Genomic DNA, 16,242 nt, shown 5'->3' with positions numbered 1-16,242 from the left:
GTATTTGTTAATTTGATTAAACTTATTTACATAATATAATGTTTTATTCACTTAAAATATTAACATTAAAATGACTAGATAACATTGAATCAATAAATATATAATTTTATTTATAACATGTCATATTTGATATCAGTCACATACATTTATACTTATTAACAAACAATTAGATATTGGAAACTCTAAACATTTAAAAATACATTCTAAAATCTAATCTGAAATATAATACTATTACGAAACTTTTACTTATTGTAAACTTCTACAAAATAAACACATTTAGTTGAATTTTAAAGTTAATCACTATTAAATGCATACATTTTAATAGAAAATTATGTTTGGTTATTATTTTGGCCTATACAAGAATAGTTTTTTAAACACCCTAAATTATCTGTTTTCTTCAGCGTCATTTTTACATTACTAAATTAGATTAAATTGTTTTTACTAAAAAGCTGGATTTCACAACACTTGTTGATGCAATCAAGGAAAGATACTTGACATTATATTTTAACAAATTTAAACAGATTATAATTCTCCGAAAAAAATAATTCAATGATGTCATAACCCTCCACCACTCTGTAAGGGACTACATACGGACAGACGGACTTATTCAGCTCCGTTCACGTATTGCTGAATGATTTCATAATGATTATATTGCTGAATGATTTTAATCACTCTTATGTAGTACTCTGGATATCAATTGACAACATAAGAATAAAAACATTCAAGAACTACGCTTACTTTAACCATTTGGTACGGGCAATTATTTTTTGAGAGAATCACCCAGATATACCTTAGTTTAAGGAGTATCCAAATCAGTCACTCGTCTTTGTTATTGTTTAAAACGAAACCGACTTTAAACCTACATTATTTTTATCAGTCAGACTCATTACACGCATATCACAATTTAAAGCACATTTAGACGATGTGAGAAATATCGTACGAGTTGCATTACATAGGACTATCACTTATAGGAGTGATAGTCTAATCTGTTTAATGTAGTGTCTAGTACCTAGTCTAATGGTATGACCGTTGACTGCCAAGTCAAAGATCGTAGGTGCAAATCACAGTACGCACCAATGTATTTTCGATTTCAAGGCTAACAAAGTAAATATAATTTTACAAACCGGTGAAAGAAACTGAGACTTTTTCTTGGCTGTGCTAAGTCAAAACAAGTGGCTTAAGCTCTGACACCAGGTTGTACATATACTGTACGAAAAAAGAAGCCGATAAGTCTCTCTTATAACCAAGCAGCGCATATGCAATAGAAACACGCACGTCCTTTCTCACATCGTCTAAATAAGCCTTTAGGAATTTGACATAATACAAAATACAGGTAAGTATAGGACATACATACAAAATCAACGGCTATTTTAAGATTATGTAAATATAACTACTTTTAATATACTTAAATATTATTTTCGATCATAATATTACTTAGTACATCTAAGATAGTTGGATGTTTTAGAAATCAATATTATTCCCTAGTAGTTGAAAAATATCCGCCATTCATTATAAATGTGTGTTCAGCTATGGCTATTCATGGGCTAATCATTATTGTGACAGCCCCATAGTAGTAATATTTAATAATTTAGGCAATAATCATCTTAGCAGAAAAGTACTACACGTAATCCTAAAAATAATTAATTATAATTAAAGTAATACAGATCTTATTGCCCTGAATTATAACTAGAAATAGAAAAACATGTGCTATCGCGGTCTATTTGCAAGAACAATAGCAAATGAACTCGTTTCTGAAATCAATATTTTTTTTTTTCGGCTAACTCAGATGTCTTTTGCACTAAGTACTTTCGACAAATAAATCATGTTAGCACCAATATTCTACATAGAACTATGAATCTGTCATTGACTGTAGGTAATTAAACTAAAATTTGTTTATGGGCTGAAGGCAATAGAAACAAAGTAAGTAAACTCGACAATGAGAACAAGTGATCAAAAATCATAGCCTTGAAAGTCAACATAATATCGAAAACAATTATACCTTGACATACAAGCACGTTATGAACAGCTTGCAACCAGTTTTAAGACTTGCCGCACCTGTACCGCGTGGCGTCTGTATCGTCGGCGATGGCGTCAGCGGACGCGGAGGCGGGCAGGCAGCGCGGCGCCAGCGGCAGCGGGGAGTCGAAGTGAGGCTCCTCAGCTAGCGCCCAGATTATGTCCACCAGGAGAGGTTGAGCCAAGTTCTTGATCGCTTCCTGTCTCGCCACCTGGGATAATGATGTCTGGTTTTAATACTAGCTGTGCTCTTTATTGCTTTGAGGTTGGTATTAGTAATTGTTATTGCTTATCTGGCACGCTACCTACTATACGTGCGGGTCTACGTGAAGTAAATCAACTAATTGACTGAACGTATAACCGTGTTATATGGGTCAGCATGTCAAATTCCCTGTGCTCAAGGTGGGCAAAGCATTTATGTGCTCCACGTATGTAGGTATGTCCTGAGTCTGGGAGTCTTTGTGCATGTGACTAGATTGTTTGTGAAACCCCCGCGATACAAAGATAAATTCCTTATTCGATGAAAATTGTAAAAGTCTGTATCGTGTTGCTTTTCGTTCTCTTAGAATTCCAAAAATTACAGCAACACCAATAAATATAAATTTACAAAAGATAACATAAAAAAACCTAGCCGATGCTGGAGAACAGACAGTTGCCTATAACACACATTATACCTACAATTTTACTCTTCATAGAATTAAAATTCTCCAAATGTAAATATGTTCCCTTTCACTTACTAGTCCAAAGTGGTGTACGATCATCTTGAGCGCGTACTCCTTGATGTCAGTGGCTCGCATGCGGTCTGCCGCCTGCAGGATCGCGAGTACGTTCTCGGGGGACACGTTGCTCTGTAGGTTGTGCTTGCAGAATACTTGGAGACGGTTGTTTGTGAAGCCTGGAATGAGACTTTATTGCAAATAAATTCCGTACAAATACATATATCCGTTTTAAGTCCGAAAAAAGATGACGAGATTTATCTAGGCGGCTTTTAAAAAGTTATCGTTTATATAGTTTATGCAATTGGTCTCGCGGCTTTTTCAATTGTCTTTCTTGTTCATCCAGCAGAGACATTTAATATTGAATAAAGCACATCCCTCAATGGCCCTCTACATGAATGCACAAGGCGAACTGCAGTGCGGGAGGAATGGCGGCGGATTGTAAAGCTTGCCACCACCCCTGACGTGACGACCACGACCACTCTGGCAAGAGTGTAACGACAAGGAAGAAAGCACATACTGACCGTAATAAATAGGCGCCTGGAAGAGATATAGCGAGTCCTCAGTAGGCATGTTGGTGTCGCCGTAGTAGATGTATCGGAGGAGGGAGTCGAACGCCTCCTCCGAGGGCACTGTGTCGCAGATCTGAATCTGTTGAAGTTAGAAATATTGGTGAATTAGGACAAATATTTTAATGATATAATATATGCTTACATACAGACAAAAGAGGAACATTTTGAATATAATAAGATGTAAACAAGTTATATAATAATAAACAAGTATTAGATATTTATTGCATACTCTGATAATCTGATTGTCTCTTTAGATGTTCATCGTTTTGAGAAATACAAAAAATGAAGATTTTACAGTTGGTTCAATTCGACAAGCGTAATATGAGCTCTCAATTCCATTGCACCATCGTTATAATTAAAGTTTATTTGAATTCTAATGCTGCCATACAAATTCTACCGAACAATACTCACATTAACAATATTATCATGCGGCGAGAAGGACCTGAACATGGCCTCGAAGTAGGCAGCCCTGGCGGCCAGCACGGAGCGGTGTGCGGGGCGGCTGGCCCCCGCCACGCGCAGCCGCACGTCCGCCAGCTCGCAGCCGTCCAGCAGGCCGCACAGGTCCTGCTCCAGGGTCGAGCCTGGGGGATAGGAGTATGCAAACTTATGGCCAGGTCCGTCTATAAGTTTACGGACAAAATTAGACCGGCAGACAATCTCAATTAATGTCTTTTTTTTTCTCCGATGAAGGAAATTATGAAATGGAGTAATTTGAAAATTTACGCGCATTTTGTTGAGCGGAAGGGAGTTTCAGAGTTCTACTGACTAAATTCCACCTAAGTTCCTTCCTTTACACTACATTTACGGGGTCGCCCGGTACGGACCAGCCGGTAACCCTTTCAGACGATCCTACTGCCCCGGTAGACTTTTAAACCTTTTGAAAATGAGTTTAATAGACATTTATTTCCTTGAATGGAGGTTACAATGAGGAACGGACACAGGAGAAGGATGTTTAAATATGTTTTAGCTACATTTATAGTGCAGTATATCTTACCAACGATCTCCTCGTCGCACTCATGCTGTGCGTTGGCAGCGAGCTGTTTGGGCGGCGGCTGCTGGCGGCGGCGGATCACCTCCACCATCAGACTCTGTTCCATCTCCTCGAACTCGCGGGACATCACTATTGGTGTGAAGTTGTAGTCTTTGACTACAAACCTGTAAAAATATTCGTTTTATAGATCACGCTTGATAAATGTTTGGTGAAAGGTTTTTTTAAGGGTTTGGTCTTTTTGAAAAGAAAGAAGCAAATAAACGAACGAACCTTATAAAAAATGGACATTTTAGTTAGCAATTAAAAAAGAAAAGCAAAAATTCAATTCAGACAGCACTCGATCTTGTGATTGATGGCTATATGCACCAGTCACTTCACCAACTAACCTACCAAGAATTCAACATTTCCGTTCCGAGAAGCTCCGCTTAAGATAAGCTGATAATTTACATAGTTCAGAAACCCTGAAAAATTTAATGTTTCCCGCTGATTTCCCTATGTGCGACGTGTTGCGACGCACAGGTGCAGCGCCTGTGCCTGCAGCACGTTCTCATAGCCCAGCTGGTGGCGCAAGAAGCGCGCGCACAGGCGCAGCGCCAGGTCCTGGGGGGGGGGATGACCTGAGACAGTCCTCCTTGATGCAGGCGAGGCGCGCGTGGTGCGCGGCCTGCAGCGCCTGCAGCACGTTCCCGTAGCCCAGCTGGTGGCGCAGGAAGCGCGCGCACAGGCGCAGCGCCAGGTCCTGGGGGGGGGGATGACCTGAGACAGTCCTCCTTGATGCAGGCGAGGCGCGCGTGGTGCGCGGCCTGCAGCGCCTGCAGCACGTTCCCGTAGCCCAGCTGGTGGCGCAGGAAGCGCGCGCACAGGCGCAGCGCCAGGTCCTGGGGGGGGGATGACCTGAGACAGTCCTCCTTGATGCAGGCGAGGCGCGCGTGGTGCGCGGCCTGCAGCGCCTGCAGCACGTTCCCGTAGCCCAGCTGGTGGCGCAGGAAGCGCGCGCACAGGCGCAGCGCCAGGTCCTGGGGGGGGGGGTGACCTGAGACAGTCCTCCTTGATGCAGGCGAGGCGCGCGTGGTGCGCGGCCTGCAGCGCCTGCAGCACGTTCCCGTAGCCCAGCTGGTGGCGCAGGAAGCGCGCGCACAGGCGCAGCGCCAGGTCCTGGGGGGGGGATGACCTGAGACAGTCCTCCTTGATGCAGGCGAGGCGCGCGTGGTGCGCGGCCTGCAGCGCCTGCAGCACGTTCCCGTAGCCCAGCTGGTGGCGCAGGAAGCGCGCGCACAGCCCGCGCAGGCGCGGCACGCACAGGCGCAGCGCCAGGCGCAGCACCTGCAGCACCAGCAGCACCGTGCCCGGGGACGCCGGGTCCTCGTCTGCGGGCGACACGGGGTACATAGCCCAGTGGTAAGGTCAACACGGGGAACACACTGTGCCTGATGTGTCGCGGGTGAGATCCCCGTGTAAGGCGAGCGTTTATGCATTTGCAAATGTTAAAAAAAATACTCCAGCTCTAAAGAACTTAATCCTTATCAAATGATGCAACGGTTTACTCACGCGTATTTAGCAGGAGTACCCGACTAGTTTCAGACCTAACCGGAGACCTAAATCATGAGCAAACGCGGCGGGGTCGCGAGTCGAACTGACGTCAGCGGCCATATAACAGGCTATAGAAATCAGCCGTCACCCGAATTTCATCAAAGATTGTGGATGGACTGCCACGTACGGGTACACGGATGATGACAATGACGACAGAGGACCCCACACCCGCGCCACCGGCGTCGCCGGCCCCACGACGTCAGTTCGACTCCCGACCCCACCGCGTCAGCTCATGATTAAGGAGTCTGATTGGGTCCGAAACTAGTCGGGCACTCCCGATAAATACGCGTGAGTAAACCGTTGCATTGTTTATTAATAACGAATTAGCCTCACGATAGTTACTATGAAAGTTAATCCTTGTGCAGCGGGGGATTTCACAAGATTCCAGTCACATGCACGAAGACACCCAGACTCAAGACAAGCATTCGTGGATCACACAATATGTGTACACGTCGCGCACAGTAGGTTTGGTGTGGTTACTGATAGGTATGCGGACAGGGAGAATTGAAAGGACTGATAGCTGGGTACGCACTGTCATTTATTTGTCAAGCATCCACCCACATATTACGGATATAACAGTTACCTCAACCACCCGACTAACCATGCAGTCTAAATGTTACTTGTCTAATATTTTTTGTAAATCTTTCGGCGCTACGAAGATTGTTTTTTTATTATGGAATCATCGGAAAAGAAAAAATAAATTGATTGCATAAAATTGCCGCTCTTCTCCCATTCTAAGAAACCTATTGATAACTATTTCCCACTTCTCTTCTCCACTTCAAGGGATGCATCCTAAAACGCAGCTATCAACGCCGACTACAATTACTTTATAATCGAAAGCTTTCCAGTTCCCTTAACAAATTTTCTGCACCGATTAACGGGCATAACGGGACCATTAATTACCTTTCTCAGTTGGATCGATCCTGTCCGTGTAGATATAGTTGAGCACCATGTTGAAGGCCTCAGGAGTGGCCTCAGGCAGCAGCACTTTGAGTTGCGGCGGTGACTTGTACGAGTACACCTCAGACGCCTCTTCTTCACCGGCCGCTATGCGCTGGTTTAGTTCTTCACGAGCTTCCCTATATTATAAAATAGATCGTGTTTTGGGCAAGTTTTGCCATAATTTCTACCATGCTATAGTAAATACGGCTTCTGTATTTGAATGTACGAAAATTAACAACATAAGCTAACTTATTGGGTGAAAGATTTTCATAGCTTATTTTCGTCAAATTTGGAATATATCAAAATGTAAAAACCACTTTTCTCTAGTTCCAAGTGGGCTATGACGTAATTGCCGAAATTTGGAAAAGAAAAGCCATTAGAAAAGACTATACCGACAAAATTACAAATCTCTTCCATTAATGTTGGTTAAAAAGACCATGTAAAAGTATAATCCAAGATCTTAAGGGAAAGTCCACTATTGTGAATAGTGGGAAAGTCCATATGATTTGCCAATGCTGCCTGCAGAGTACTTCACCACCATTTACTCTACGACTTACTTGATCTTAGCTCTAAGGTACGGAGACCTGGCAGCCAGGATGGCCTGGTGAGCGAGCACGACGGTCTGGTCGGGCCCCACCAGCAGCTGCACGTCACAGAACTGGTGCGACTTGAGGATGCGACCGAAGTCCTCGTGGAGAGTGCAGCGGGGGTAGTTTGATAGCTAAATGTGGTGGGAACATGGTTTCACTTGCAAGATGTACTTGAAACTGTCCTGGTCAAAATATTTACTTCCAAAATTTAGTTTTAACGACAGGGCTGGGCCATGAATAGTAGTCGGATTTGATTGGGGTGAGTTATTAACAGATTATGTTACTGAACTGTGTTTTTTAATAGTTACAATTGTATTTGTTTTTCCGGGATGAAAAGCTATTGAGTTCAACCGACACTTGCAGTTTCGTTAAAACTAATTTACTAAATATTTTTCTGCTGGCATTTTTTTTTCTTATAATATAAGTAACTATTAATAATCAAAATAATTAATAAATAACATCAAATCACCTGGAACCTGAACAGCTCTCCACTCCGAACATTATTATCAACAGTTCCTCCGAAGATGTAGAGGGCGTCGCCGACCACGGCTCCGGCGTGGAACAACCGGCCCGACGGAATCTGAGAGTCTGCTGCCGGTTGGATCACAGACCTAGCAGAAAAAGCTACTTCAAGTACCACCATCATCATAATTCTAGTGTTTTGCTAAAATATGTTGGGGTCGGCTTCCAGTCTAACCGGATTCAGCTAAGTACCAGTGTTTTACAAGGAGCGACTGCCTATCTGACCTCCTCAACCCAGTTACCTGGGCAACACGATACCACTTAGTTGTCTGGTTGTCAGACTTTTAAGCTTCTGACTAGCCCTAATGACCGTCGGAGATGTATGACGAGCTCCCCACTTTAAGTACCACCATTTAGCACCACGGCTAGTTTGGAACCAGGACCCAGGGCTGTAGTTATGTGATGATGATTTTTTTATCATACAAATTGCCTTTACGCGAATGAGGCCTATAATTGGTAGTGGGTAGTCTATACACTGGTATCATATCAGGCAGAAAGAGTGGTTTTCCGGAACTTTTGAAATGATAGGAGTTTTTATTTAATAACACCAGCCTATGTCTAATCTACCCATAAAATGAAGGTTTGAGCATTGATCACCACGCTAGCTCCCTGTAGGTTGGCATATTCAGATTTCAATATCTCGAATTCCCTCACGATATTCCTTCACCATTTTGTCAATGGTGTCTCCGAATAATCTGTTGCTACTTTGCCTGAGTTGCGAATGAACCTGCACCTCATGCATAGAACCACAAGGCCTCCACTACATGTGTTACCAAATATATAGATATATAGTATAAAAATGAGTTGTTCTCACCATATCTGCGTATCCAGGTCGTAGCAATGCAGATCATTAGGCAGAGTATTATCCGCGGCCCCCCCGAACACGTACAGATGTGAGCGATGCGCCACCATGACGTGTCCGTAGCGCCGCGCCGGCGCGCCGCCCGCGCTACGGAGCAAGTGCTCCGTACACACGCGGGACCAGCTACGGAACGTACAGAGAACATACATCGATGACGTAACAGAGAGTTATGGAAAAAAGATAACAGGTTGGAGCGAGACCGAAGTATATTTCTTCCCCTTTCTTGCAAAAACCACTGAAAGGATTTATGCGAAGGTTGCTACACAGATAATGAAATTTATAACCAGGATAAAATTAAGGATATTTTCTCTACGATTTTATGCATTCACTTTCTTGCATGTTTATCATTCCAGTTGGATTTTTGTAACTCAATTTTGAGGCTCTTCTCGATAAGCTAACAGGCTGATATTTTCAGGGTAGCTTCAAACCCGATGACAATGCAATTTACAGATGTCAAAATGCTGAAGCGATTTTTATGAAATTTGAATGGAGTGACATTTGAAAACGTGGGTGTTTAGATTTTTTTATTTAATCTATTGTTACAATTTTATGCCCCCTTGTGATCATTTTCGATTCGTAGCGAACAGAGCTGCTTCCAACAGCTAGTATGTTATAAAACTAGATGTACTTACGTGTGAGTTTCAAAATCAAATTGGAAGAGGGCGTTAGTGATCTTGGCGCCACTCTGTCCGCTGAACACGAACATCTTGCCGCCGGCGACGGCGACGGGGAAGTTGCAGCAGGTCGGAGGGCATTGGCCTTTCTGTTCGACGTGCTCCCACTGGTGGGTCTCGCCCTGGTAGGCCGACGTCTAAAGAATGAATATTTCGAAATACGAGATAATGTCGTAAATCTAAGCTAGAGGCGCTAGTAGCGCGTAAGGTTAAGAAATAAGTAGTGTAATAGTTTTTTACTGATTTATGAGCACATTGTTGTTTGTTTTAATAATAATCTAAATAAAAGGTCTAAAACAATAAAATGTATGAATTGTCTATAAAATTTTAACTCTGGCGAAAACAAATTTATAGTCTAATGTGTTTCAGTTATCATTTTAATCGACTTTCAAGTCAAGTATAACCAATTTAAGCTAACTATTCATAGCCTCACTATTTACGGTACAATATAATTACTCGTTTACCTTCAAATTGATAGTCCACATATCGTTCAGGCGCGCGTTACCATCGTACCCGGCGAATATCCACAGCTTGTCATCGTACACCGCTGCACCGTGAGCTGACCGGGGTACTGGCTCCCTGGGACATAAATAATACAATATTAGGGTCTGAAAGTGATGTAACCTATCACACGTCTTAAGGTATTTTTTAATAGTTGTAGAAGTGTGACAGTGTATAGTGACGTCCTCTTTTACAACTGCAATAATAATACTTTAAGAGCTTGTGGCTCGGAAATTGAATTCTATTAGAATTTGTAGTAGTTGTGTGTGTGTATGTTTCCAGATTAACAAAATATAAGAAACAAATTCTTAAGACCCAGCATGTATTTTGACTGCATGGATAGCCGAGTGCTTGACCACGCAAACCCGCGAAGGATTATCATTTGCTTCACGATTGCTTGTCCCGAGTCTGGGTGTCTTTGTGCATGTGACTTAAATGTTTGTGAAAACCGATTTTTAAAAATGATAATAATATTACAAACGCGATAGTTTGTATGTATGAATTTACGGATGTTTGAAAAACTACTGAACGGATTTAGAGGAAACTTGGACACAGACAGTTTATAACTAGGATTTAACACATAGGATAGTTTTTATGGATAATTTTCGATTTTTAATAGCTAAGCTAGTACTTTAATATTATAGTCACTTACTGCCCTGTGAATCTCCACTGCACCCACTGAGCGCTCGTGAACTTGTATTCAAACAGATCGTTCTTATTGGTGAGGTTCGAGTTGGCGAGGATGTCGCCTGTGTAGCCGCCGAACACGAACATTGAGGAACGATGCACCTTGTAAGGGAGAACGCCGAGGGTATTAAACAAAGTGGTAGAATCCGTGCGACTCGAAGATTAGGGTGACATATTGATTTAAGATGACCCACTGATTAAGAGCTTTATTCACATTCCTTTATCAATATTTATAGACCGTAAGAAAGCAATGAAATTTATTTTTCGGTCGTATGGTATTTATAGAGAAGTGAGGGTAGTTGTAGAAAACCGCACCACACAAACACGACGCTGAGCAGACGCAGATACGTCTTCTTACATAAACACTGCTTTAATAAGAATATTTATCAAAATGCTTGAGCATGCTTATATGCTTATCCACAAGTAAATATTTTATATTGCTTGGTTAATTGAATAAACCTTTAGAAAAACTGTTTCTATCTACCCCAATAAATGCCTCTATGTTTTACCTGGTCCTCCCTTATAACTGCACAGTAACTTTTTTGATATTGAGAATTTATTGTTTAATTAAGTTTGGAAACTTACCACTGCTGAATGATGGTATCTTGGTGCGGGTGGGACTCCCATGCAGCCAGTTTTAGTCCAGGACTTCTCTCTGATGTCAAATCTGATCAGGTCATTTAACATTGACTTGCCGTTGTCACCCCCAAATACATAGATGGCGTCTTTGTATGCTACAGCTGTGTGTTTGCTTCGCCTGTGGAGTAGATGTGTTGGTTAAAGATTTTCATATATTTAAAATTTTCATTTTTGTGCTACCTGCTGTGAAAATTAGAAATTCACAGGCTTCTAGATAGTATGAAAAATAATTTTAAAATGCTATGGGCTTAGAACCGCCATTAAAAACCTTCATGACTTTTTCAATAGTTTCTTTGATAATTGTAGAGACTCATCATAATTAAAAGGTTTAAAAATAAACAAAAGACATGCAATCAACAACAATAAAAGTAGATACCTTTTTTTTAAGGAATTTATTTTATTTCCAATTTAAGTTGGTATTAATATAATAATTAATATGTATTATAGTTGATTATGAAAATCATTATTTATGGTTAACAAATAATCTAGATTTCATTAGACATAGCTTACCTGGCACCTACAAACTCATAGCACTCTGACATCCGTTTCCACTTGTGCACCGTCTCAAATGGACCAAATTCCATTCTCAGGTTGATGTCCAGATCGTTTGGGTTCCTTAGCTGTTCTGATATCATTTTCGCCAGGGCGACGGACAGTGTCATGAAGTCAGTTCTAGAAGAGAAATAAAGAAACAACAAATTGATTTAAGTTTTTATATACATAATTGTTAATAATTTTATAATCAATTAGTTACTCACACTAATACACAATAAAGCTACTGTTTTTATAGAAAAACATGGATATATTTATATTTTCAATTATTCTAAGATATTAGATGGCAACAGGAAAAATCAAAATCCAGTGAGGCCTGGTAAAACAAGGAAGCACTAATTCAATGTATCTGTGGCATTCTAAAAAGGTCGGCAGCGATCCGGAACTACGTTAAAATAGGAAGAATTCTCAAAATAAACTAGCCGAAAATAGGTCGGCGAAATAAACTTCTAATGAAGTCAATGACTTACTCCAAAATAATAATAACAAAACAATAATTACGATGTTTATATGCCAATCGCAACAATGTTGAACTTGCGGGTATATATTACCTTGTAACCTTTCACTCTTAATTTACACGCTGAAAACTTATTTAAATTATTTCAGCACTTTGTTTGTTTTAAATTCACAAATCAATAAACCATTTTTGTTTGTCAAAATTGACGGATTACCGTTTATCATCTGTGCTCTACAGCTGAAAGCTTTGAATGAATGATTTCTCTAGCGAAATACCTTGGTTGTTGTTTCAATCCAAACTCCGATAAGTTTCCATTCCTTAAATTAGAATTGACCTCTACTATAGAGTATTAAAATACGCTTATTCGGATTAAGTTCACTTGCCCCAAGCATGATTTTTGTAGAGAAATATTGCGCATTGAATTGAATTGGTGTTTCGTTGTTTATTTTATTGATTGAAAATGAAATATTTAATACAATAAAAAATTTAAAGCCTTGACATTTCATTCTGAACGCATCCAAACATACTGTCCATTTTTCTATTGTTCTTTGTTTATTTTTTATAGATAAAAAATAATTATAATTGGCGACAGCAATCATTCACTCGTAATTAAACTTCATTCAGTAACCGAACTTCAGCGAGTTTGTTTATAATTTTAGGACTAATTTCTTCGAAAAAGAAAGTGATTTTATTTGAAAATATGTCGTCACCGGTAAGTTAATTAATTGAGAATAGTTTTGTATTGTTTACTTATGATAACATTTGTGATTGTTTTTGTGCTATTGTTGTGTAGACGGAAGAAAGCGTACGGCGTAACAGCGAAAGCGAAGCTGGAGATGCCGAGACCCCAGAGCATGATCCTCATTTTGAACCGATCGTGTCCTTGCCCCTGGTGGATATCCACACCAACGAGGAAGAGGAGGAGGAACTGGTGAAGATCCGCGCTAGGCTCTACAGATACGACACTGGAGACCACGAATGGAAGGTGAAACAGATGATTTTTTTTTCTATTGTTTAGTTCTAATACCAAGCTTCCTGTTCAAAAATTATGAAGTTTACACAAAGGAATTTTGTAAGATGCCAGCATTGTGTCTATTGCAGGTTAGGCTTGAGTCATAGATATTTTAGAACCATGTTGATAGTGATAATGGGTTATCTAAACAAACTGGATTATAACAAAAAAAACTTAAACTTTTTAAATTCTCTAAACTCTAGGTTTAGAAACTGTTTGCAAACTGCATTTATGTAAATAATAAATGTTACGTTCTAATTATTTATTTTTAGGAAAGAGGCACAGGCGATATAAAACTGCTCCGTCACAAACATAACAACACAGTCAGAGTAGTGATGAGACGTGACAAGACCCTCAAAGTATGTGCAAACCACTTCATAACACCAGACATCAGGATGAATGTCCACTGCGGTTCAGATAAGGCTTTTAATTGGTCCGTATTTGCTGACTATGCTGACGAAACAATGAAACAAGAGTTATTGGCCATAAAGTTTGGAAACCCACAGAGTAAGTTAAACCTGTTTAGACTATGTATTTTTTATGGCATAAAAGAGTAACAATTTTAAAAGAAAAATGACCATAATACATGAATTGCCTCATAGTTTTCTAAAGATTGGATAAATATGTAATTATGTATTAATTAGTTGATCATCAACTACAAATGTATAATCCATTTGTAGTTAATGGTATTATCAATTAAAAATGAAATTTTCCTCATTCTATTACTTATTCCATTTTACAGATGCCGAACTATGGAAGTCAAAATTTGCAGAGGCTCAAGAAATAGTCAGAACGAAATGCAGTTTATACACACAGGACCTGTCGTCAGATGATGAGAGCAGCATCACTAGGAGTGAAGACACGGACACTCCAGAGCCCAAGACTAACATCAAATCCATTGACAATGACAAAGACGTAGAAAAGGATGAAGCAGACTCTGATGGTGTTGTCCTAAAATTAAAAGAACTTAAAGTGGAGAGTGCAAAAGCCGAATAATTGAATTTTCTTTTTAAAGTTAATGTTATAAGAGGCCAACATATAAAATGTTGTCAGATTATATTTTAAATATAATAATGCATTTAAAATAATTCTATAATTTTTCTTTTATGGCTAGTGACACTAGTGTATGTTCAGTTCATGATTTATTAGATTGATTTGAGTATTTAGTTTTATTTTGCTATGAAACTAGGGTCTGTTATGATGTGCATGTCGTTGGCTAAAGATTGTATACGCAAGTGATGCAGTCTTGTCGCACGAAGGTTGAATAGGTGGTAATCGGCATTGCACCTGCATCACTGATTCTTCGGCACTCTTACTCCTCTTGTGAATTGAGAAGGCGTGCTATGCGGCGTATAGTTGTATCTCGCTTCAACTTTGTTGCCTTTATGTGCTCGGTAACTTACTACAGTGAGAATTATTCGTGTGGAACTGCATCTCTTGCTCCAACAATCAAAGCCGAAAGTTATTGTGCTGTATGTCCCCAGCTCCATTCATTTACTAAAGTAATTATAGCTCCTTAAAAACTAGGAACTCAGACCTTATAGAATAAGGAATAAAGCTGAAATTTTAAGGTTTAAATTTTGTTGCCAAGTCAAAGGAAATGTAAAATGGGCCTGTAAAAGTCCGCTTTAGGATTTGATATTCCATAGAGACTTGAGTAAGTGTATAATAATAATTAATATTAAGATACGATTTTGGGTTAAGTAATATAGCCGATTTAATAAAAAAGAAGTAACATAGGAATGTAAAAAGATAGCTTTAAAAAGTCTATGATGGCAGTATCGCCTCGTAACGATGAAGCGAGATTTTAATAACAAGAATATTCCATGATAAAATTTACATTGTTGAGAACAATTACAGAAGTTATTCAAGCTTTTCGGTCATTAAGCTCATGACTAGAACAAGCTATATTGCTTTACCCAAGATATTAAAATAAGTTTTTATTGTCATCATTGTATTTCATACATATCATATTATGTCGAACATTCTTAAAAAGTGTCTTGTGTCGAGAGAGATTCGAAATTGGAATCGCGGATTCAGTGTTACCAGACAAAGGAATTGATAATGTGTTAAGTAGGTAGGTTGTCAAACGTATAAAATGTAATCCGTTGGTTTTTTTTTCTGCTCGAAATAAATGTTGATATTATACCTGCACTATGTCAACAGCCCTGATTAAGAGGTAATAGGTACTTCGAACACTACTTTTTTAGTAATTTGCAATTATTATTCCTTTCAAATTATGTAAAATTTTTGTCTCATAAGTTAAGTTACTTATTCCAAATCCGTTTGTGTTCGCTTAGTTGCATGTAGGTTTTAAGTCAGCAAAGTTTTTATGAGACATATTTCGCCAAATTGTCTCAGTTAGGTACTTAAGCTAGGATTTTGAATATGTCTCGACACAGTAATAAAATTACCTTATTTTTCAATGTTTATTTCGTTGTAGGTAATTATATTTTAACATTCATGTAAACCGTTTCGCCGCAAATAGAGCGCATTTTACATTCCCATTACGATTGCACTGTAATAAAATATGCGGTGATTGTGGCGAAACTGGTGGTTTCGATTTATATTTTATACATTTCAAAATCGGAATAGATGTATTTCATGAATGTTTTGGTTTTTTATTTTAGTTGTAGGTTTAGCAAAACTTCCGCAATTCGGGACGTAGGTACGTGGTTGGCTATACCGGGTACACGAGGAAGCACGGCCCCGAATCACCCCATGTACCTACATCTACGTATTTCTAGTAAATAAAGAATAGAAAGAGTCGATACAGTCATTAAAAATTGAAGACAATCAGATGCACAAAGTAGCAGAATGATTTGACTGACAAAACTATTTGGAGTTATCGTGTTAGGATGTCTATAAAAAAAGCGTGTTGTGCCCATTTATTAGATCTCTATAGTTCAATGACTT

The 16,242-nt window shown here is 39.5% G+C and overlaps 2 protein-coding genes across 6 annotated transcripts; one reads left to right on the top strand and one right to left on the bottom strand.

Annotated features, from left to right (window-relative positions):
• Positions 1-44: 44 nt before the first annotated feature.
• LOC113493741 (leucine-zipper-like transcriptional regulator 1) lies at positions 45-12,569 on the bottom strand. 5 transcript variants are annotated; one of them, XM_026871772.1, is made up of 16 exons: positions 12,409-12,566; positions 11,816-11,977; positions 11,252-11,423; positions 10,632-10,768; positions 9,943-10,057; positions 9,437-9,600; positions 8,757-8,927; positions 7,890-8,031; positions 7,388-7,551; positions 6,792-6,967; positions 5,470-5,665; positions 4,302-4,462; positions 3,716-3,888; positions 3,257-3,383; positions 2,754-2,911; positions 45-2,228 (listed from the first exon to the last, which is right to left on the bottom strand). In XM_026871772.1, the coding sequence occupies exons 2-16, from the start codon at positions 11,965-11,967 to the stop codon at positions 2,040-2,042; spliced, it is 2,397 nt and encodes a 798-aa protein (XP_026727573.1). In that variant the 5' UTR covers positions 11,968-11,977; positions 12,409-12,566; the 3' UTR covers positions 45-2,039. The 5 variants fall into 5 exon arrangements, with proteins under 5 accessions (XP_026727573.1, XP_026727565.1, XP_026727549.1 ...); XM_026871764.1 differs by lacking the exons at positions 45-2,228; positions 2,754-2,911; positions 3,257-3,383; positions 3,716-3,888 and having other exon boundaries at positions 4,374-4,462; positions 4,916-5,665; positions 12,409-12,569; XM_026871748.1 differs by lacking the exons at positions 45-2,228; positions 2,754-2,911; positions 3,257-3,383; positions 3,716-3,888 and having other exon boundaries at positions 4,374-4,462; positions 4,916-5,665; positions 9,437-9,615; positions 12,359-12,568.
• Positions 12,570-12,907: 338 nt separating this feature from the next.
• On the top strand, positions 12,908-15,935 carry LOC113493777 (ran-specific GTPase-activating protein-like). The gene is made up of 4 exons (XM_026871796.1): positions 12,908-13,026; positions 13,108-13,299; positions 13,599-13,833; positions 14,069-15,935. The coding sequence occupies exons 1-4, from the start codon at positions 13,015-13,017 to the stop codon at positions 14,320-14,322; spliced, it is 693 nt and encodes a 230-aa protein (XP_026727597.1). The 5' UTR covers positions 12,908-13,014; the 3' UTR covers positions 14,323-15,935.
• Positions 15,936-16,242: the final 307 nt, after the last annotated feature.

The sequence above is a fragment of the Trichoplusia ni genome, chromosome 1, assembly GCF_003590095.1.
Source record: "Trichoplusia ni isolate ovarian cell line Hi5 chromosome 1, tn1, whole genome shotgun sequence".
Lineage (NCBI taxonomy): Eukaryota > Metazoa > Arthropoda > Insecta > Lepidoptera > Noctuidae > Trichoplusia > Trichoplusia ni.
This window is presented reverse-complemented; position numbering and strand designations above follow the sequence as displayed.

What these genes read in the sequence shown, in the direction of transcription:
- LOC113493741 (XM_026871772.1), bottom strand. Translation starts at nt 11,967, where the DNA reads ATGACACTGTCCGTCGCCCTGGCGAAAATGATATCAGAACAGCTAAGG. An exon ending in TACCTTAGAGCTAAGATCAA is followed by an intron (nt 6,968 to 7,387) that starts GTAAGTCGTAGA and finishes TTTATAATATAG; the next exon opens with GGAAGCTCGTGAAGAACTAA. An exon ending in CCAGGCGCCTATTTATTACG is followed by an intron (nt 2,912 to 3,256) that starts GTCAGTATGTGC and finishes GTCTCATTCCAG; the next exon opens with GCTTCACAAACAACCGTCTC.
- LOC113493777 (XM_026871796.1), top strand. An exon ending in CTGGAGACCACGAATGGAAG is followed by an intron (nt 13,300 to 13,598) that starts GTGAAACAGATG and finishes ATTTATTTTTAG; the next exon opens with GAAAGAGGCACAGGCGATAT. An exon ending in AAAGTTTGGAAACCCACAGA is followed by an intron (nt 13,834 to 14,068) that starts GTAAGTTAAACC and finishes TCCATTTTACAG; the next exon opens with ATGCCGAACTATGGAAGTCA.